The following is a 22,233-nucleotide window of genomic DNA, read 5'->3' as shown; positions in this document are numbered from 1 at the left end:
AGAGCAGGGTAGGACATCCCAGCATTTACTGTGGGGATGTCAGAGGAGACGGCAGAGGACCCTGTGAGTGAAGCGAGAGGAGAGACAGAAAAGGTACCTTCGCAGAAACTAGGAGGAGAGACAGAGACGCTGTGCTGTTCTGCCCGCGAGGCGGGAAGTGGCAGCGGTGGTAGGAAGAGTCCCTGTCACTCGAGCCACAGTCAGGGGCCTGGGGCCGACCCGTGGGTGCAGGGGAGTCACGCTGCCGGGTTTGAAGCAGCAGGGGCCATACAGAATCGGGCCGTCACGTCTCTCGGGTGCCGTGTGGACTTGCAGGGGAGGAAAGGAGGGCCCTGCCCGGGAGTTTGTGGTACTCGCTTCTCAGGCTAATCTGGGTTCTGTCCACGTGTGGAAACCACAACCTGACTCTTCGTTTCTGCCTTCTCTGGCCTTCCTAGTATGTCATGACTCAGTTTCACTTTCTCCGTTGTCCTTTTCTTAAATACTTTCTTTGTGACTTTTCCTTCTGTTCCTGGAATAGTTTATTTCTGTTCTTACCTAATCCCTAATCTTCATTCTTTGAGAAGCCTCCTTCTAACAGTTCCCTGTGAGTGGAAGATTTCTAATAAGAACTTCACCTGGAATAGTTAGAGCATTGTCTTTACAGACTCACAGGTTCCTTCAGTCCTTGTGACCATCTTTAGGATCCTTTTAACCTCTTTGGTAGAGTGCCATAGTTGAGTTTGTAGATAGTAATGAGTAAGTATTAGGAACTTCATATCCAGGAATTTAACAAATTGTTTAGAACAGAAACCTTGATTTCTAAAAAAGCAAGAACAGGTTAGAATAGAATCTTTTTTTAAAATTTTACTTATTTTTTATTTTAATTTTTTGGAGAGAGAGAGGGTACAAGTTAGCGAGGGGCAGAGAGCAAGGGAGAGAGAAAAGTGGGGCTCACCCGATGGGGGGCCATGCCTACCTGAGGCAGGGCTGGAACTCACAATCCATGAGATCATGACCTGAGCCGCAGTCAGATGCTTAACCAACTGAGCCACCCAGGCGCCACTTTTTTTCTTTAAGTTTATTTATTTATTTTGAGAGAGAGAGGGAGGGAGAAAAGAAGAGAGAGAATCCCAAGCAGATTCTTGCTGTCCGCATAGAGCCTGATGCATGGGCTCCAACCAATGAACTGTGAGCCCATGACCTGAGCTGAAATCAAGAGTCGGACGCTTAACCGACTGAGCCACCCAGACACCCCTAAAATAAATGGAATCTTTAAAGAAATTTGATAAAATAGGTTGTTTTTTATGTTGTTATTTCTTCAACCTTTAGATTTTGCCCTTATTCCAAGAAGCTGAAGATAAAAACAGACTTTTACGAACTGTGGCAGGTGGAGGTTTGGAAACAATTAGCAATCTGAAGGCTAAGTGGGATAAATTTGAGTTGATGATGGAAAGTCACCAACTTATGATTAAAGATCAGGTAGGAACCTTTTAGTCATTGTGTTAACATGGAAACTTCATTTTTTTCTCACTGAAGATTCTGGCTTATCTTTATTCCATTGGAGCTCAGGTAGGTAGGAATTTTATACTGTGGATGAAATTGGCCTCCCTCAGTATTTCCGTACCATAAAATGCTTTATTTAAATGATCGTTTCCCGTACTTTGTCTTTATTTCCTACCATATGGAGAACTCAGGTAATCATATTTTCGGTTTTCCTTATGAGTGAATATGTTTGCCTGCTATGTATGGTGACTTTTGAGGGGACACCTGGTAGTTAAACACACCTGTTGTACTCTTCTGCGTGGACACTGGGACACGCCTCCTCGGTTACGCAGCTCCCTGCTGGTGTGGCACAGCTGGTGGTCATTGGCCAAGTGTGTCTTATCACATCAATTTTGCTGATAGTTGTGGTGGATGCTGCTGATGACATGAATGAGTTTTTTTCTTTAATGTTTTATTTATTTTTTGAGTGAGAGAGTGAGAGAGAGTGAGAGAGAGAGAGCATGGGAAGGGGCAGAGAGAGAAGGAGACCAAATCTGAAGCAGGCTCCAGGCTCCAAGCTATCAGCACAGAGCCCGATGGGGGGGCTCGAACTCACGGACTGTGGGATCATGACCTGAGTCGAAGTTAGACACTCAACCAACTGAGCCACCCAGGTGCCCCTGACACGAATGAGTTTTTAATGATGATGCAGGCAGTATATCTCTCATTACTGAATATTTATAGTCTGATTCTATGTTTTTGACATCAAAATTTTATTGTACTTGAAGTCAGTAATTGAAAACAATCTTCTGAAAAATTTGTTTTGGTGGTTTTTCACCTCTACCTAGAAAGTGTTAGAAATAAAATGTGAAAATAAAGTGAGATTTTACTATAAACTGAATTACCTAAACTCTTTTGGCTCATAGATCGAAGTGATGAAAGGGAACGTTCAGTCGCGTCTTCAGATCTATTACCAAGAATTGGAAAAATTTAAAGCTCGTTGGGACCAACTAAAGCCTGGTGACGATATTATTGAAACTGGCCCACAAAGTACTCTTGATAAAAGCGCCAAGTCAATTAAAGAGAAAAAGATTGAATTTGATGATCTTGAAGTCATAAGGAAAAAGCTGGTGTATGTTTTTTCTTTAAAATGGATAGTAACCATTTTGATTTATATTTCTCTGTATTAGGCCAGAGGCTTTCTTGTATCTGTTTGTCTTAATGTTTTTCTATATAAATTTCTGAAGTTTTAAAAATGATAATTCTAAGTGCTCATGCTACTACTTTCTTAGGAGTTGTGGGTGGAGTCTATAAGGACGTTAAAGGAAGCAAATTTCTGGTTAGGCTTAGAAACAGAACAGAAAATTAAGTTTACTTAGAAGTTACACTGGGAGTTGGAATACTTGTTTTCTGTGATTTCATTGTATTTCAAAATGAGGCCTATAAAATTAATGGAAAATTGCTTTCAGAGACCCTGAGAAGAAAAATGAACCTATAACAATAATATGAGGTTTCCAAGGAAAAAACGTGTTGCTTTATGTTACAAGTATTAAGGTTTTAAGTAAGCAGTGTTTCAGGTGTCGTCTCTTAGGTAAATGCTTCCATAAGATAGTGGTCTTCATGGGTGAGTGAAGGGTTTAGTACCAATTAGATGAAGGGTATCTTATATTCTAGAATCTCACCCTTGGGTATTAATATTAATGTGATATTTTATCAGTCCATGATATATGTCATTCTGAATCTTTACATTATTATCATTTATGACGTATGACGGACATAAAATACAGATGTTATCAATTCCACTTGGACTTCTTTGGAGAAATACATATTTATGAATTTAAAAGAGGTTATACTTAAGTAGTTAAAGTAAAATTCTTATGCAGTCCCCCACTGTCTACCTTCACTATCAAATATGCACACACACACACACACACACACACACGGAATGCAGTTAAATAAACTTAGTGACATTTGACAGTTTTTTAAAATCTAATGGTATTTCACTCTTTGTTTCCATAGTGATGATTGCCGTCATTTTGGCCTAGAAGAGCCCAGCTTGTCTTTGGCAGATAGCATCTCCAAGGACATTGAGAGCTGTGCACAAATTTGGGCCCTTTATGAAGAGTTTCAGCAGAGGCTTGAGGAAATGGCCAATGAAGATTGGATTACTTTTCGGTTTGATTCATAAACACTATTTAGATTCTTATAATTTGGTAGTGTTTTTTTGGGAGGTACATTTTGAGGTGTATTCCTGGTCTCTTACAGGACTAAGACATATCTGTTTGAAGAATTTTTGATGAATTGGCATGACAGATTAAGAAAAGTTGAAGAACATTCGGTTATGACGGTGAAATTACAATCAGAAGTTGACAAATACAAAGTAAGATAGTTTTACTTTACTATTTTAGAATGAGGTTTGCACCTTTCACGTGTCTTTTATGCAGCTGAGTGAGCTGTACTTTTAGTTTCTGATTTTCAGTGACTCCATTACATGAACAAAATAGGTATGGAGTAAACCATAGAAATTATTGATCTTTCTGCTACTCTTCTGAAAAGTTAGAACTAAGAAATTTATGGTTAAAGTTAAAAATTGGAGTGTTTATACCTCTTAGAGCAGTTTAGGATCTGAGTCATTTAGCATATTTAGGATATAGGTTATTTCCTAAAATAATAAAGATAGAAACATTTTAGGTCATGTCGTCAAATCTGTCAAGCTACAACAGGAAGTTTGGATGTATCCACAGTAGTGTTTAATAAAAAATCATACACAATTCTGTTTGAGAATTTGATTTCGAGTTTGTTAAATAAGATAATAGAGTAATTAAAATTTTATAACTAATCATTAAAGGAAATAACAGTTTGCATTTTGACATATATTCTTGTGTGTACATGTGTCTTTTTCTCTTTTTACAGACCGTAATTCCTATCTTGAAATACGTGAGAGGGGAGTGTCTTTCTCCAGATCACTGGCTTGACCTTTTTCGTCTGCTTGGCCTTCCTCGGGGGACTAGCCTGGAGAAATTAATGTTTGGTGACCTGCTCAGAGTAGCTGATACGATTGTTGCCAAAGCTTCAGACCTTAAAGTAAGAATCACTTGTATAAATATCTCATGAATATGACCTTTTTTAACAGATGGTTTTGCTTTGTGTTTTACGTAAAAAAAGCAGCAAAATTTTTTTTTCTCTTAATATAGTGACAATGTTCCGCTAGTCCATTATTCTTTAGTAATACATCTGAATCTGTATAGGAGTATAGAAGCAGCGTAAACCCCTTCCTTGAGAGAAAGAAGACAATATGAAATAAAAAATAATCTTGGTTTAAGAAGGGAGTCAGCTTTGGGGCGCCTGGGTGGCTCAGTCGGGTGAGCGTCCGACTTCGGCTCAGGTCATGATCTCACAGTTCGTGGGTTTGAGCCCCACATCGGGCTCTGTGCTGATGGCTCAGAGCCTGAGGCTGCTTCAGATTCTGTGTCTCCCTCTCTCTGCCCCTCCCCCACTCGTGCCATGTCTCTCTCAAAAATAAATAAACATGAAAAAAAAATGTGTTTTTTGAAAAAAGGAAGGGAGTCAGCTTTAATCGAAAGGCAAACAAATACAAATCATTTTATATAAAATACATTTAAAATCATGGGGTATATTATAAATACAAGCTAAGAGATCGCAAAATCCAGAGAGCTAAACCAAGAACCAGTTTGCAAATCAGGTTTAGGAAAGGTCTGTGGTACAAGGAGAAATGGTACCGCCTTTGGCCGTCTTAAGTGGCAGACTCTGTGTGTTGTGATCTGCCCGTTTGATGTAAAAATAAAAGGACTCTTGATGTCACATTGTTTTTTTCCTATTCAATATGTTCACCTTTGTGTTTGTTCAGAACCCTGGAGCCTGTTAGGTAATTGTGAGATCATAAAGTACAGTTGCTGTAGAAGATGGTTACTAACCACTTCAGCTGCCTCAGAAGTTAAAGTTACAGTATCATTGTTGAGGGCTGCAAAATTTTAAATAAGCCTGTTTTTGTGTTTTGCAATGGATTCTTGATTTTTCTTTCTTTTTTAGAAGTAAAAAGCTTATGGCAGGTCTTTAATATCATACTTCGACTATGTGAGATTGGATACTTTGTATCTGATATCTCCTGATACATTAGCTAGTGATTAATTCTCTTGGATAACATGTAAAATATATTCACTTATTTTTTCCTTTATTGTGAAAAGCCAAATAAAAATATATTGTGTTATAAAATAAATATTATATGGTTTATTTATAAAATTAATGTGGAAATAATAAATATGAATATTTTATGTTAAATAGGATTTAAACAGTCGGGCACAAGGTGAAGTTACGATTAGAGAAGCTTTACGTGAACTTGATCTTTGGGGAGTTGGAGCGGTATTTACATTGATTGATTATGAAGACAGCCAGAGTCGAACTATCAAGCTGATTAAAGACTGGAAAGACATCGTAAATCAAGTTGGAGATAATAGATGTCTTCTTCAGTCCTTAAAGGATTCTCCTTATTATAAGGGATTTGAAGATAAAGTGTCCATTTGGGAAAGAAAACTTGCAGAATTAGATGAATACCTGCAGAATTTAAATCATATTCAGAGGAAGTGGGTGTATTTGGAGCCCATATTTGGCCGTGGAGCATTGCCGAAAGAGCAGACACGCTTCAGCAGGGTTGATGAAGATTTTAGGTGAGCACGGCTACGTGGGGCAGAGACACACGCAGCAGCTTTTTATTCGTGTTGGGAGGTGCTTAACACGAGCCGATTACTTTTACGTTATGAGTGTCACCTGTGTCTTCAACCTCTTTCTCTTTTGGATCCTTGTAAGGGCTGTTTTCTCTCATTCAGCCATTTGCTTCTTGAACCGTGTTGATCTGACCTGTCTTTACCACGTGACCTGATACTAACAGTAATGTTACTACAGTAGGAGAGGAATCATAATAGTACTAATATGTAGCTACTGTTGCCAAAAGTAACACATTACTCTCCTGTTGTAAATTTGATGGGCATTTTTCACGCCTCATTTTACTTCATCTCTGACTAGTATTTAAAAGCATTGAGCATTTCTTGTTGGAGAGTTTTTTCCCTTGGCTTCTGGGGTACTGCAGGTGGTTTTCTGGCCGTCTGTCTGGGTCCTCTTCTAGTTTCTAGTCCTCAGGCCTCTCTGAACATCCAGCTGTGGACACTCCGCGGGATTTTGGTGCCGGGTCTCCTGTCAGTGTGTCACGCTCCATGGGCGGTCTCATCCCCTCTTCCGTCCTTGTCCACCTGTTGAGCCCTCCTTCTCTCCTGAGCCCCAGTGGTGTGGACACCCTCAGTGTGCCAAAAGCAGGTTCACAAGCTTATCCCTTTAGCTCAGGTCCTCTTCCCTGTGTCTTTCTCGCTAACTGACTGCTCAGAGTGGAATCATAGGGGTATTTGACCTCCCCCTGTACCTCCAAATCCAGTAGGTCACTGCATTTGTTGATTCTGACCTACTTTATGTCTTTATGTCTCTCCTGGTTTGCCTTTATTCTGAGCTACTTTTGTCGTCACTCCCTGGGTCCATGGCCTCACTTGAGTTTGTGCTCATCCTCAGCAGTGAGCCTCGTGTGTGACCGCCAGAGTGGTCTTGTGCTGGTGACTTGTTGTGGCCCGTTTCCTTGAATTCTTTAGTAAACGTGTAGAGAGGTTTCCTGTTGTTCTGAGGATAGAGCATAGCCTCTCCTTGTCCATTTCCGCAGCCTTCTCTTGTGCATTCTGTTTGTTTTGGGGACGCCAGCCTTGACTTGCTCGAACATTTAGAGCCCTTCCCAGGATCTTTGCCAGAAGGTGCTCCCCTCCTGCTCACTGATGTCTTCTTTCTATTCACCATGCAGGCTCAGCCTCAATCACTTTCTCACAGAAGCTGTGGATTACGGATTGGCCCGTTAGCTGCCCTAAAATACTTTGTACTTTTCCTCATTAGTATATATCAATATTTTATTTAAATAATTCGAGAAAATTATTTAATATCTTTCTCACTGGACCATTATCTTTATGAGATAGGGCTAAATATTTGTTTAGAGAATGAATGAAATAAGCGAATTTGCAACATGGGAGGTAAGAATGGTAATGGAGGGCACCTGGTGGGCTCATTCGGTGGAGCATGCAACTCTTGATCTCCGGGTCATGAGTTCGAGCCCCATGTTGGATGTAGAGCTTCCTTACAGGAGAAAAAATAATTAAAAAATGGTAATGGGGCTTTACTAATTTTTGCCATTATTTCTTAGAAGAAACACAGTGATGTTTTGCTTTTATAGTAGCGTTACCTCTATTTTATTTTAAGTAGATAAAAAATAAATGTGTTAATATTTCTCTTTCAGTCAAAAACTGTTAAAATGGAGGTAAAAATAACTTTTTTTTCTTCTGTAGATCGATAATGAGTGACATCAAGAAAGACAATAGAGTCACAACATTAACGACTCACGCAGGAATCAGAAATTCGCTGCTAACCATACTCGATCAACTTCAAAGATGTCAGAAATCATTGAATGAATTTTTAGAGGCATGTTCTTTAAAAATATTTATGTAACAAGTTGTAAAGTACTTTATTAGTTATTTGAAAAGATAAGGCTATTCTTTTTGTTGTTATCAGGAAAAACGCTCAACGTTTCCAAGGTTTTATTTCATCGGTGACGATGACCTGTTGGAGATCCTGGGCCAGTCTACTAGCCCGTCAGTGATTCAGTCTCACCTCAGAAAGCTGTTCGCCGGTAAGAGCCAACACTCCTTCAACAGGTCCTGCATTTCACGTACCTTCCAGGCATAATGTTAGGCTCTGACGTAGGCTACTGAATAAAATGCCTGTCCTGCCCTCAGGAGGGATTTATATCTTGATGGGACAGGCAGCCTCGTGAGTTGGCCAGTCGATGGCCCTGGCTGCGGCTGACAGGTATGTGCTGTCGTGGCTCGTCTGTGGGACCCGTCGCTCACATCTGTGGCATCTCAAGGCTGACATCTAAAGGTGGATCTGAAGAAGGCGTCGGTCTTAGCTGGAAGAAAGGTGTGAGGGCAGAAGGAATTGGCCATGCGGAGGCCTGGGAGTGATGGGGAACGTGCCTCTTCATTGTCGAGCTGAAGGTTTCCTGCCTGACGTCCAGGTGGAGGCACCCAGAAGGCAGTTCCTGAGAGCAGAGAGGTCTGGGACGGGGGTGGACAGTCGGGGGTCCACTGTGTGCTGGTAGTGGTTAAGCTGTGGGACTCGGTGAGGTTACCCGGTGACAGGCGTACGGTGATGGGACCCTGGGCTCCAGCAGTGTTGTCACTGTAGGCGGGTTATTGAATACTGAACGGTCTGCCAACGAAATGATTATTTTCTCAAAGCATTCCATTTGTGGGAAGAGAGCTGTATTTTTCAAAATAACAAGAAAAAACTTTCATCGTGATCTTCACTTCTGATTAGGTATCAGTGAACTACAGGCCCACAGGCCAAATCCGGCTCACAGCCTGATTTATTTTATTTTATTATTTTATTTTATTATTATTTGTAACGTTTACTTACTTTTCGAGTGGGGGGCAGAGGATCTGAAGCAGGCTTCAAGCTCTACGCTGACCGCAGAGAGCCTGACGCGAGGCTCGAACCCATGCACCATGAGATCATCACCTGAGCCGAAGTCGGACGCCCAACCGACTGAGCCCCCCAGGCACCCTCACAGCCGGATAGTTGAAAGTAGAGTTTCGTTCGAACACGGCCATGCCCGTCGTGGTCCAGAGCCACTTTCGTGCTGCAAGCGCAGAGCAGAGAAGTTGCCCCAGGGAGGGCAGAGCTGTGAAAACCTAATGTATTGAGTTTCTGGTGCTTCACAGAAACATTTACTCACCAGTGTATGTGTGAAGCTTTCAGGTCCTTTATCTCAGCTGTGATTTGGGCTGTGGGAGGCTTGGAGAGAGCTCTTGGCATCAGCAGGCTCGCATCCAAACTCTGCCTCCACTCTCTCAGTGTCGTCTCTTACTGTCATTTTTCTAAAATGTTTATTAATTTTTGAGAGAGAGAGAGAGACAGAGCGTGAGTGGAGGAGGGTCAGAGAGAGAGGGAGACACAGAATCCGAAGCAGGCTCCAGGCTCTGAGCTGCCAGCACAGAGCCTGACGTGGGGCTCAAACCCACGAACCGTGAGATCATGACCTGAGCTGAAGTCGGACGCTCAACCGACTGAGCCCCCAAGGTGCCCCTTGTTTCCTGTTTTAAATTGGAAAGAATAACTTAGAGGGTTTTTCCTAAGATCAAAATTGGGTAATGTATTTAAGCTTTTGTTGTATACTGTAAAATAAAGTGTACAAATCTGGGGGAGGGGAGTCCCGTTTGCCCTCCCTCTTTCTTTTGTCTCTTGTATCCTGTTAGTGGAGTCAGCAGTATATGTTCTTTTCTTTTTTTAATGTTCATTTATTTATTTTGAGAGAGCACACATGCATGTGAGTCGGGGAGGGGCAGACAGAGAGGGAGAGAGAATCCCAAGCAGGTTCTGCACGGTCAGCGTGGGGCCCTATGTGGGGCTCGAACTCACAAACTGTGAGATCATGGCCTCGGCTGAAACCAAGAGTCAGATGCTTAACCGACTGAGCCCACATGTGCCCAGTCAGTGTGTGTTCTTACGCACCTGTTTGTGTCTGGCCTGTTGTGCTTATTAGAATGGTTGGGAGGTCCCTGCAGGTACGTTTTGTTCCTTTTCATCGTGGAGTAGTTTTCCAATGTTGGAGTGTGTCAGCTGTTCGTTCACTGGCTGGCGGGCATTTGGGGGCATTTGGGTTGTTGTCAATTTTTGGTTAGGAGAAGCCCTTCTGTTGTATAGGGGAATTAATATAATTGTCATATGTAATGCATATTATGAGGTGTATATTACGCATTCTGTGGTAATGATGTGTCTGGTTTAATAATGATATCTTTAATCTTTGTGCATTTCAAGTGTTCTTTTATATTATAGGTATTAACAGCGTGTGCTTTGATGAAGAATCAAAACATATAACTGCAATGAAATCTTTAGAGGGAGAAGTTGTACCTTTTAAAAATAAAGTTTTAATTTCAAATAATGTAGAGGTAAGTAATTCTTTTCCAACTATGAAAATAAAAAGAATTAACTGTATGAACTTTGTATCAAAAATAAATTAGTCAATTTGTAGGGTAAACTTTGGCCATTTAGGAAACTCCTCTTGTGTCTTAAAAAATAACAGGGCACCTGAGTGGCTCAGTTGGTTAAGTGCCCGACTCTTGACTTGGCTCAGGCCATGATCTCACGGTTCATGAGATCGAACCTCATGCCGGGCTGTGTGCTGACAAGACTGTCTATTAATGTGAGCTCCTCAATTTACTAGCTGTGTGACTTAGAATCACAACTTTCCTGTCTATCAGATACTCATCTTACTATATGTTGCAAAGCCTGTTTATTAAAAATACGGCTTTGGGGCGCCTGGGTGGCTCAGTCGGTTAAGTGTCCGACTTTGGCTCAGGTCACGATCTCACAGTTTGTGAATTCGAGCCCCGCGTTGGGCTTTGTGCTGACAGCTCAGAGCCTGGAGCCTGCTTCACATTCTGTGTCTCCCTCTCTCTCTGCCCCTTCCCTGCTCATGCTGTGTCTCTCTCTGTCTCAAAAATAAATAAACATTAAAAAAAAATTTTTAAAAATACGGCTTTATACCATATAGTGTTTGGAACATTAGTATTCAACAGGTACTTGTATAAGATGAGTTTTTTCAAGAGGTGGAATTAAAATTTCTTCTTGACTCTCACACTCCCAAAATGTGTTGTATGAGATGATTGTTTTATAAGATGATTTAGGTAAGCCTGAAACTAATGCATTTATGGAACGACTGTTGATTACTTGGTCCTGGAGCACTGGACGCAGACTGGGACATCTGACTGGTGTGCAGCGAATGCCAGACAGTGGTGGATTGCATCATACTGAACTGTAATCTTCACATTCCACAATTATCTTCAAACTTGCAGTTGGGGCCCGTGGCTTATCCCACACTTAGCCGTATAGTTCAGCGACATGCCCGTTCCTGGTTAAGGCTCAGCATTTTATCGGATGTCGATTACACAAATGAGGTGATTGAAAGCACATGCTTGCTAGGTAGCTCCCATGTTTGTGCTTGGTAAAGAGGTGTGTTTCTGTTGTTTGCCCTTCCTCCCTCCCTCCCTCCCTCCCTCCCTCCCTCACTTCCTTCCTTCCTTCCTTCCTTCCTTCCTTCCTTCCTTCCTTCCTTCCTTCGTGTTTATTTCAAGAGAATGACAGAAAGAGCACAAGCAGGGAAGGGACAGAGAAAAAGGGAAAGAGAACCCCAAGTGGGCTCTGTGCCATCAGCACAAAGCCTGACATGGGGATCGAGCCCATGTGCTGCGAGATCAAGACCTGAGTTAAAATTAAGAGTTGGATGCTTGAGTGACTGAGCCACCCAGGCGCCCCTGTTGTTGTTCTGTTGGGACCAGATGCATGGAGAGAGGAAGAGCTTCAGCGGGAGCCGCTGGCCAGAGCAGGTTTGCCAGCGGAGGAATGGTGGGGTCTGGAAGCCCTGACTGTGATGAGCAGAGCTATTGGTACCCTGGAGAGTACTCGAAAGATAAAAAAGTCTAGAACTTTAAGTCTAGAACTTAGAGCTATTTAGCATTGTAGATTTTGTACTCCTTTTATTGCACATATAGTTTCTTAAAGTGATCAGTAAACATTCACTGCTATTTTTATCAGTCTTTTTATGTTACCTTCCATTACCTTTTATTATTTTACCTACAATCAAGTGAAAAAAATGTGTTATTTTGACTCGGAAACAAAATTAGTTTTGTGTAAAGGAGCAGCGTAGCTCCCTGAGTAATAGACATCACCCTAATGATGCATTTCCTGTTTACATCACAGCCTTCTGAACATGGGCTCACCAGGAGAGCCTGAGCCCCGACACTTAGCCAGTCACTGTGGCCCTGATTTACTGGCCTATCTAGCTTGATTTCTTAGAATGATGAAACCATGGGGTTACGTTGCTCGTAGTACCGTCATTTGTAGAGTTGGTGATGGTGGCTGACTGCACTTGTATGGGTTTTCACGCTTAACCATGATCCCCAGAAGTGAAAAAATTGATTTCTTCCAATTATTTAAATCTTTCATTAATAAAATAAGTGTGTCCTGTAAGACGATTTTGGGAGTATGAGGGGCAGTAAGAAGTGGTAATCCTGCTTCCTGAAATAAATGAACAGGGTCACTCAACAGGGTAGGTGTTTGTTTTACGACTGCGTTTGTCATTGGTAATTCTGTTTCCAGACCTGGTTAAATGGTTTAGCCTTGGAAATGAAGCAGACCTTGAAACAGTTGTTGGCGGAATGTGTCACTGCTGCACGCAGTCCTCCAGGTGCCGTGGACCCGTCCTTGTTCCCCTCACAGGTAAGCGGCCTCTGTCTGGGGCGGAGGGAGGCCAGGGCGTCACACGGCAGGCGGCTCTTCATCCGGCGGTTCGCACCGACCAGCTGCCTCGCTTCTGCGTGTTCGCTCCCTCAGCTGTGAGGTGTGCCGGGCGAGCTGCTTGGCGGCCACGTTCTCTTCCAGCCCCGTCAGCTTGCTGTCACTCAGATGCCTTCACGCCGAAGGCATGCCGAGAGCCCAGCAGCACGGGCCGGTGGGGCATGAAGCGGGAGGGGGGTCAGTCACGTGGGAGTGCTCTGGTTCCCCGAAGACTAGCCCGTCGTTGATGGAGACGCCCGGAACCCGCAACACTGTCCCTGCTGCTCCCGCGGGATCATCCCGGAGATGGGGCTGGCAGGAGGTTGGCGGGGGTGTCGGTGCAGGTCAGAGATCCGGCCTGGGCCCTGAGCCAGAGTGCCGGCCGGCAGCTGGGAGCCAGGGTGCACGCGCTCGCTGGTCACAGGAACGCCCACCTGAAACACCAGCCGTGGATCTGCATCGTGTGAAACGTGTTCCAGGTCTCACCCGAGCGTAGTGCTAAGACCCGCGCTCAGTGCCCTGCGTCGTTCAGGGCTTGCTTCCTGGCTGGCTGGGGCTCAGCCTCCAAGTGAAGGGCACCCGGGACTTAGTTCTTGGGGCCTGTGAAGGGCGGGCCTTGAGGTGTTCTCTGATCTCTCACAGGAAAATCTACCCTGCTCAGCGTTGGTTTCTTTCCACGCTGAAGCATGTGGTAGCTTTGGCACAAGTTTCATGTTGGTTCTTTTAAAGCGTGAGACCTTAGATAGGAATCTTGGAACATTGTAGATTCTTAGCCATTTTATCTTTCATTCTTTGGTGCTTTCTAGCCTTTTGAGTCAAACTAAAATATGTTTTAAAAATTCTCGTTTTTAAAATATGTTTTAAAAATTGCTCTTAGAGAAAATTAAGAGTAATCAGCAACGAATAATAATGCCGTTGCAAAGTCAAAGGTAAGCTGCTGTGTTACTACTGAAAATGCTCCCTGTTCCTGTCGACTTCCAGGTAGGATTTAAGTGAACTTAGGCTAAAAGGCAAAAGGTGAACGACTCCACAGAAGTAAGGATTGCATAGCGATGGACTGGGAGAATGACCCTCGTGTGAGGAGATGCACGGGAGAGACGGGCAGAGGAAACCGGGCTGTACAATCAGAGCCCGCAGCTGACCTCAGGGCTCTCGAGCGGCCAGGTGACAGTGTGGACGGTGGACACTGTGAATAGTTCATTATCTCCGTGCAAACATGGACAAGTACCAGTAGGAATAGTTCATTTTCAACACAAACCAAGTATTCTAGTGTCTTAGCAGTTAATGCTTAAAAAAATTTGTCTCAAGAGCATTTATGTAGGCGATTGAATGGTGCACCTGGGTTCATGTACCTGATGCAGGCTGTTAGGTACTCTTTTATTTATTCTCTTTGAGCTCTTCTTTTTTAAATTTAATTTATTGTTTTAATTTACATCCAAGTTAGTTAGCATATAGTGCAACAATGATTTCAGGGGTAGATTCCTTAATGCCTCTTACTTATTTAGCCCATCCCCCCCCCCCGCCCCCATAATCCCTCCAGTAACCTCTGTTTGTTCTCCATATTTAAGAGTCTTTCATGTTTTGTCCCCCTCCCTGTTTTTACATTATTTTTGCTTCCCTTCCCTTATGTTCATCTGTTTTGTCTCTTAAAGTCCTCATATGAGTGAAGTCCTATGATATTTGTCTTTCTCTGACTGACTGATTTTGCTTAGCGTGATACCCTCCAGTTCCATCCATGTAGTTGCAAATGGCAAGATTTCATTTTTTTTGGTTGCCGAGTAATACTCCATTGTGTATATACCACATTTTTATCCATTCATCCATCGATGGACATTTGGGCTCTTTCCATACTTTGGCTATTGTCGATAGTGCTGCTATAAACATGGGGGTGCACGTGTCCCTTCGAAAGAGCACACCTGTATCCTGTAGATAAATGCCTAGTAGCGCAATCGCTGGGTCACAGGGTAGTTCTATTTTTAGTTTTTTGAGGAACCTCCACACTGTTTTCCAGAGTGGCTGCACCATTTTGCATTCCCATGTTACATACTCTTCATTCACTTCTGTAAAGGCATTTTTGTAAGGACCTCAGGTAATGTAGACAAGGAACTTTCTGCTCTGGGAAGGAGACAGCATGCAGAGTGGAAAGAATCTCACAGACCTTGGTTCAAAAATTGCTTTTGTCAGCATACTCTGATTCTTCTAGGCACGCGTTAAGAGGGTGTAATGATAGGAACATTGCCAACTTGTTTTGAAGGTTAAATTGTACAATGTTGGCAAAATACTGTCAGTGATGGTTACATTTTGGGCAATTAATAGCGTGAGTGCCTGTGCACATATGCTGATGGTAGCATGACTACAGGATTAGCCTGGACTGTATCTTGACTCCCTTTTTGTAGCGTCCTATGGAAATTGCATAGCAGGCTGCTAAAAGTTGAGATTATTGACGTGCGTTTATAATACAGAAATTCAGTGATGGTGTCTGAAAGGAGGGTCCTGTGTATGAGTACTAGTTTGGGGGTGGCAAGTGAACATTTTCATACGGAAATTCAGAGCAAAGTCTTTTCTCCAGAAGTAGATTTGGATCTTCTTAAATGTTTCTCCTTACACCTGATGAAAGACGCTAATGAGTTTGTCCTACAAATCTGGGGTGGGGGGGGGTTGATTTTGCCCCAGACAGAATTACTCTTCCTTTAAAGAATGATATTTAATGCTGCATATACAATGATATTTATACAGTGTTTGATGATATGTGAATACCAGTAACACACAGCTTAGCCTGCTGTGTTAAGTCATAAAATGTATACTGAGGTGACTAAATTTGATGACATATGATATTCATCTGGGTACTGAAAAGTATGTACAGAAAAACACTCTTCCATAGTAGTTGGTCAGCAGGTCTAGTGTTTTTATGTGATGATGTTTCATGTCTTTAGTTTCTGTGTTCATTTGGGAACTGTATCAAGGGGCGCCTGGGTGGCTCAGTCAGCTGGGCGTCCGACTTCAGCTCAGGTCACAATCTTGTGGTTTGTGGGTTCGGCCCTGTGCCGGGCTCTGTGCTGACAGCTCAGAGCAGCTCAGAGCCTGGAGTCTGCTTTGGATTCCATGTGTCGCTCTTTCTCTTCCCCTCCCCTGTTCGCACTCTGTCTCTCTCAAAAATAAACATTAAAAAAAAAAAAAAAAAAAAACTGGGGTGCCTGGGTGGCTCAGTCGGTTAAGCGTCCGACTTCAGCTCAGGTCACGATCTCACACTCCGTGAGTTCGAGCCCCGCCTCGGGCTCTGGGCCGATGGCTCAGAGCCTGGAGCCTGCTTCCGATTCTGTGTCTCCCTCTCTCTCTGCCCCTCCCCCGTTCATGCTCTGTCTCTCTCTGTCTCAAAAATAAATGTTAAAAAAAAAATTAAAAAAAAAAACTGTATCAAAGAATTTGACTCTAAGTTTTCAAAGGTTAGCGTTTAAATGTATAATTGCTTTATCAGTAGCCGTGTTAGATTGCTACCGTTCCAGAAAGCCTTTCAACTAGCGTTACCATTTCATGTTTTATGTAGATATAAAGGTTCTGTCTTAATCCATACCTAGTTTCTATTTATGGGTGTTAGAATGAAAGATTACAACAACTTAATTTAAGATAAAATTTTGAGGGACTCCTGGGTGGCTCAGTCGGTCAAACGTCCAACTCTCGATTTAGGCTCGGGTCATAATCTCATAGTTCGTGAGTTCAAGCCCTGCGTCAGGCTCTGTGCTGACAGTGTAGAGCCTGCTTGGGATTCTCTCTTGCTTTCTTTCTCTCTCTCAAAATGAATAAATTAATTAATAAATTAATTTAAAAAGTTAGAATTTGGAAATTCGAGACTTCAGTAGTATACTGAGATTATTTTGGAATGCTAGAATATTACCATTTTACTAGATGGAACGCATCATACGCTGGTATCCTTGCATCCTTGAAAAGAAGCCATTTATAAAGGGGAGAGTGCAGAGAAGAAAGGGCAGATGTCTTGGGTTGCATGAGCTTGGTGGGTCTTAGGACGGAACCCAGGTGTGTGGGAGGGTCGTGGGAGGCGGGTCGGTGGTGGGCTTGGTGGCAGCACACGGTGCTTCCCTGCGGCCGTGCGGTCCCGTGCAGTTTGAGATGCCAGTGACACATGCCCATAGACCTTGCATGCGAGTGCAAATCCAGAAAAGTGTCTTCCCTTACATTTATGAAATATTTCTAGGTAAATTTACCTTGTAAAATATTTTTTCTCTTGATCCATTAGATACTGTGTTTGGCAGAGCAGATTAAGTTCACTGAAGATGTGGAAAATGCTATCCAAGACCATAGTCTTCATCAGATCGAAACCCAGCTGGTGACTAAGTTAGAGCACTATACTAGCATCGATACGAGTTCGGAGGATCCAGGGGGCACTGGTATGAACAATGTTCCATTTTTTTGCCTCCTTTTGGGTTACTGGAACTTTTTTTGTTACTTTATCTTATCTGTCGTGTTTCTGACTCTCAGCCATCCGTTTCAGAGGTTAGTTTAGGAATTACAATGTACATGCTTTAATATTGTACTTAGAATTGGTGATTCATTAAAACGAGTGTAGAAACCTTACCCCGTACTAATTTCCTCCTCCTCTTCTAGTTGTGTGGTAATTGTTTCATTTATTACATCTGCATACTCTGAAACCTCGAAGTTACATTGTTGCCTGTAAACATGGAGTGTATCTTTAAGGACCGGGAAGCACAGTCTGTTGTACTTAACTGGGTGCTCACCACTTCTGTCGCTCTGCCTCCGTCCTGATGCTCCAAGCTTCCTTCGGGTACTGTTTTCCTTCTCTTTGAAGGACATCCTTCAGCATTTCTTTTAGAGCAGGATTGCGGGCTGTGATTTCTTTCCTACAGATTTTCCTTCATTGGAGAATGTTTTAATTTCATCTCTGCTGTCGTAAGTGAATTAGGATTGTTTTGGTTCTTTGCATGTTTTTTTTTTTTTTTTTTTTTTAACTTTTTTTATGTTTATTTTTGAGACAGAGACAGAGATTGAGTAGGGAAGGGACAGAAAGAGAGGGAGACACAGATTCCAAAGCAGGCTCCAGGCTCTGAGCTGTCAGCACAGAGCCCAACGCGGGGCTCCAGCCCATGAACCATGAGATAATGACCTGAACCAAAGTTGGAGACAACCGAGTGAGCACCCCAGGCGCCCCTATTCTTTGCATGTTGAATGATGTGGGATGATACCCTGGACGTTTTCAACATTGTGTTATGAGCGTCTGGGTCTTGTCAGTCCTTGAGACAGTGTTGATATTTTCTGTTAGCAGTAGATGTTGGGTTCGGGCCCCACGTGCCAGCCAGCCTTCTGAGGTTTGTGGTTCTGATGCCAGTTCTCTTTCCAGAGTCTCTGAGTCATGTGTAAGATGTCAGATCACTATGCTGTGCTCCTGAATCGGTCACAACACCATAAATCAACTGTACTTCAAAAATGAAGCCTTTGCAGCACTGTTGAGATGGGCTTCACGTGTGCGCCATCTAGCGGCCAGTTCTCAGAGTGCCTGCTTTGGTGGTTAGGGTGCCATCTGCGTTGCTTGGGGGTGAGCCCAGCAATCCTAAACAAGTTTCCAGGGTCATTTTCCCATTCCTCCATCTCCATGCTCTTCATAGTACTTGGTGGTTTTCTTGGGCTCCTTTTCTGTTCTCCTGGCCAGAAAGCTGGGGTTTCCTGTGCCCCGACCTGCTCACTTTCTGTGACTGTGTCTGTGTCCTGGGGCAGTTGGTGGCAGAAGAGAGAGGAGGAGAGCACGTGGGGTTTGTCCTAGTCTCCAGGGATCCCAGGTTCTGTGATTTCAGAGGAAGGTTCCCTTCCCTCAGGGTTTTAGCCCCTCGGTCTCCGGGGCTAGTGCTATAGCCCCCAACAGATTCCTTGTCTGTTCCTCACGCCTGAGCCCCGGGCCCTCCCCGGGAGTCTGCCTGACTGCACCAGTCCGGGTTTCTGGCTGCATTGGCCCAGGCCTGGGGAGCCCAGAGAGATCAAAAGAAAAGGGTAAATCCGCCACTGGTTTGGTGACACGTCTAATTCTGATCTTCCCCAGTTGGCCTGATACTCTTTGCTTTTCAGACTCCGAAGTAGCAGCTGAGTGCCCATTGTGCGTGTCTTATACTTGTGTTCACAGGGAAAAGCCGGATGGGGTGTGCTTGCTTCTGGTGTAAGGGACCGCAGCCCACTCTCACTGAATTTGATGTCCTATTCTTTGCAGGAGAATTCTTATTTCTGACTGGTGGATTTGACATCGGTTTAATTTGTTACATTATTGTGTCATTCATTTGTATCATGAAATTAACATTTAGATTCATTTTGAAGCTCTGTGTATGTACGTACTGAGTACAGAAATCTCAGGCTAACATTTTCTCCAAACATTTTACTTTGCATACAGAGTCTGGCATTCTGGAGCTTAAACTTAAAGCACTGATTCTTGATATCATTCATAACATTGATGTGGTAAAGCATTTAAACCAAGTTCAGGTTCATACAACTGAAGACTGGGCCTGGAAAAAACAAGTCAGATTTTATATGAAAAGTGATCATACTTGTTATATTCAAATGGTGGATTGTGAACTTCAGTACACTTATGAGTACCAGGTATGACTCGTGGCAAAAGTGTTTCATTTTTTCAATTAAAAATTATTTATTTTAACGGAAATTTGCTGTTGTATGAAAGAATTTTATTTTAGTCCTAATTTTGAAGAATATATTTGTCTGTGACTGTTTTTTTCTGTTTCATCATAACTAAGAAGACGTTATGTTGGAGAAATATTGGCAGAAAATCTAAAATAGTGGCGGGGTTGTACTGCATTGCGACAGAAGCCGGGCTCTCCCTTCAATCTGGGAAGGGTGGAAGACCGATCCCACGGAAGGAGCCTGGCCGGGCCCCACGCGAGGCCGTGGTTAGCACCGTCTCACTTGCCGAGTGTTTTCAGTCTGTGCCATAGGAGAATTTCCAAACAGACAGACAACCTAGCTCATGGAATCTGTTCTCAAAACACCCCGCTGCATCCTCTCTGCATTTCCCATCACGAGTCAGTCTTCGGAATATATCTGACAGTTGGGTTAATAAGTGCACGTCAGGAGAGTTGCCAGCTGGCTCCTTCAAGAAGGGAATGTATTTGGAGACCATGTCTGTGTCTACCACCATTGAAGAAAAGCCCTATAAACAGCAACTGGGATTGGTTCTATTTTCCCGAAGACTTAGGAGAAACTTTGAGACCTCTTTGATGGGATAAAATTAGTAATTTCACGAGGCATTTTTCAAAATAATAATGTTGGAGTTCCAAAGTTGTTCTGACTTAAAAAGATAATAAGATTCAGGGAAATAATTTACACGAATTTTAAAATACAAAATAGGATAATTACTGTTATCATATAGTTTTGGATTTTTTCGCCTTAGCAGTATGTCTGTACCATTATCAAGAACCGGAGAGAATGTTTGGAAAACCTAACTGTATGTTAATTGAGGAAGGCATAAACCACATGCCTGAGATTAATTAAGTTTAGTTTTTACCGCTGTGCGCTTTTAAAAAGTTTCTTTCCTTAAAAAAGTATTTCGGGTATTTTTCTCTGTTAACAGCTTTTTAGCTAGTGCCACAAGGACACGTGTGGGACGTTGAGTACAGCGTGAGCATTCACCCTTTCCCTCTCCCTCGTGTAGGGCAATGCTCCCAAGCTGGTCTACACGCCGCTGACGGACAAGTGCTACCTGACGCTGACGCAGGCCATGAAGATGGGCCTGGGCGGGAACCCGTACGGGCCGGCGGGCACGGGGAAGACCGAGTCGGTGAAGGCCCTGGGCGGACTTCTCGGGAGACAAGTCTTAGTTTTTAATTGTGATGAGGTAGAGGAAATCATTCGCAAACTAGATAGTAGTGTGTTAGTTATGAGTCTGGGTTAGTTTTCACGTCCTTACATATGAAATACTCTATCTTGAGATCACTTTGCTTTTGGGTAGCTTGAAAACAGAATTTGTTTTGTTTGAAAAGCAACATGGAGAAAGGCTGCAGATAATGTAGAGTCCGAACTTTTCTAGAGAGAACTATTGCAAATAATTTTAAATACAGAATGAAGATTTGAGGGTGCAGAAATGCTTATTATAGGAAGGAAAAGAGTGAACAGAAAAGAGAAAAAAGTAAACTAATTTTGAAATTACTGTTTTTAGAACATTTTGTGTAGGATTTCTATTTTAACATAATAGCTAAGAATCCTGTATCTATTTAGTTCTGTGTCCTTCGCAGAACACTTGTACATGAGTTCCTTTGTTTATTCTTTGAAACCCCCTCGGAAAGTGTAGCTATTGAACCTGTGCGAAGAAGAGAGAGAGATTAGTGAAATGATGACCTGCTCACTAAGTGACCAAGTATTCAGTTATTTTTAGAGATCTTCGTTAGTTTTTAACGGATGTAATTTTTGTTGTAATTTTTTAGGGCATCGATGTGAAGTCAATGGGACGGATTTTTGTTGGTTTGGTGAAGTGTGGGGCCTGGGGTTGTTTTGATGAGTTCAATAGACTGGAGGAGTCTGTGCTGTCGGCAGTGTCCATGCAAATCCAGACCATCCAGGATGCCCTGAAGAACCACAGAACCGTGTGCGAGCTGCTTGGCAAGGAGGTATAGCACGTGTTGGGAACTGAAAGAGTTGAAGTATTCTGTGAGACTGCGCATTACTCACACTCAGGCAAACGCTCTGTCTTTATCTCTCCTGGCATCCCTGCTTCTGACTTGTTTGTTAAACCTTTTTGCCCATGAATCATCCGAGGTTTCTCACCCTATTTTGGTCGCACCTCAGACTTCGAGTGCTGCGTGTTTGTGGGAATGCTGCTAGCGTTTACTGGGCACTTACCCTGGGCTGGCACCCTCGTGCTCCTGTGTATGCTCTCACTTCATGCTGGTAACTCTTCCACATGGGTACTGTTGTGCTTTTCTTCTTTATGGTTGGGGAAGCAGAGCTTGGTGAGTCGGGAGTAAGCAGTGGGGCTGCGAATTGAACTCGGGTCTAATTTGGAAGCGCACGTTTTTAATCACTAGTCTTTTTTTTTTTAAGATTTTTTTAAATGTTCATTTATTTTTGATAGAGACCATGAGTGGGAGAGGGGCAGAGAGTGAGAGAGGGAGACACAGAATCTGAAGCAGGTTCCAGGTTCTGAGCTGTCAGCACAGAGCCCGATGCAGGCTCGAACCCATGAACTATGAGATCGTGACTTGAGCCGAAGTCGGACGCTTAACCGACTGAGCCACCCAGGTGCCCCTTTAATTACTACTCTGTATGCATCTTAGAACAGTAAGCACTTAGCTGTTTTTCTGTTCCTCACTT

The 22,233-nt window shown here is 43.0% G+C and overlaps 1 protein-coding gene across 8 annotated transcripts in view; it reads left to right on the top strand.

Annotated features, from left to right (window-relative positions):
* Positions 1-22,233, top strand: part of DYNC2H1 (dynein cytoplasmic 2 heavy chain 1) — a 347,141-nt gene that overhangs the window by 38,727 nt on the left and 286,181 nt on the right. For all 8 annotated transcript variants that reach the window (XM_053900571.1, XM_053900570.1, XM_053900566.1 and 5 more), the window contains exons 21-34: positions 1,312-1,461; positions 2,391-2,596; positions 3,484-3,639; positions 3,730-3,844; positions 4,378-4,548; positions 5,767-6,149; positions 7,854-7,986; positions 8,077-8,194; positions 10,402-10,514; positions 12,724-12,843; positions 17,153-17,303; positions 19,307-19,512; positions 20,579-20,761; positions 21,348-21,530. In XM_053900571.1, the coding sequence (XP_053756546.1) occupies positions 1,312-1,461; positions 2,391-2,596; positions 3,484-3,639; positions 3,730-3,844; positions 4,378-4,548; positions 5,767-6,149; positions 7,854-7,986; positions 8,077-8,194; positions 10,402-10,514; positions 12,724-12,843; positions 17,153-17,303; positions 19,307-19,512; positions 20,579-20,761; positions 21,348-21,530 (2,388 nt within the window). The remainder of the gene's footprint in view (positions 1-1,311; positions 1,462-2,390; positions 2,597-3,483; positions 3,640-3,729; positions 3,845-4,377; positions 4,549-5,766; positions 6,150-7,853; positions 7,987-8,076; positions 8,195-10,401; positions 10,515-12,723; positions 12,844-17,152; positions 17,304-19,306; positions 19,513-20,578; positions 20,762-21,347; positions 21,531-22,233) is intronic.

The sequence above is a fragment of the Panthera pardus genome, unplaced genomic scaffold (assembly GCF_024362965.1).
Source record: "Panthera pardus isolate Hobbes unplaced genomic scaffold, ASM2436296v1 HiC_scaffold_12, whole genome shotgun sequence".
Taxonomy (NCBI): Eukaryota; Metazoa; Chordata; class Mammalia; order Carnivora; family Felidae; genus Panthera; species Panthera pardus.
Note: the sequence above shows the minus strand (reverse complement) of the source record. Positions and strands in the feature narration are given on the sequence as shown.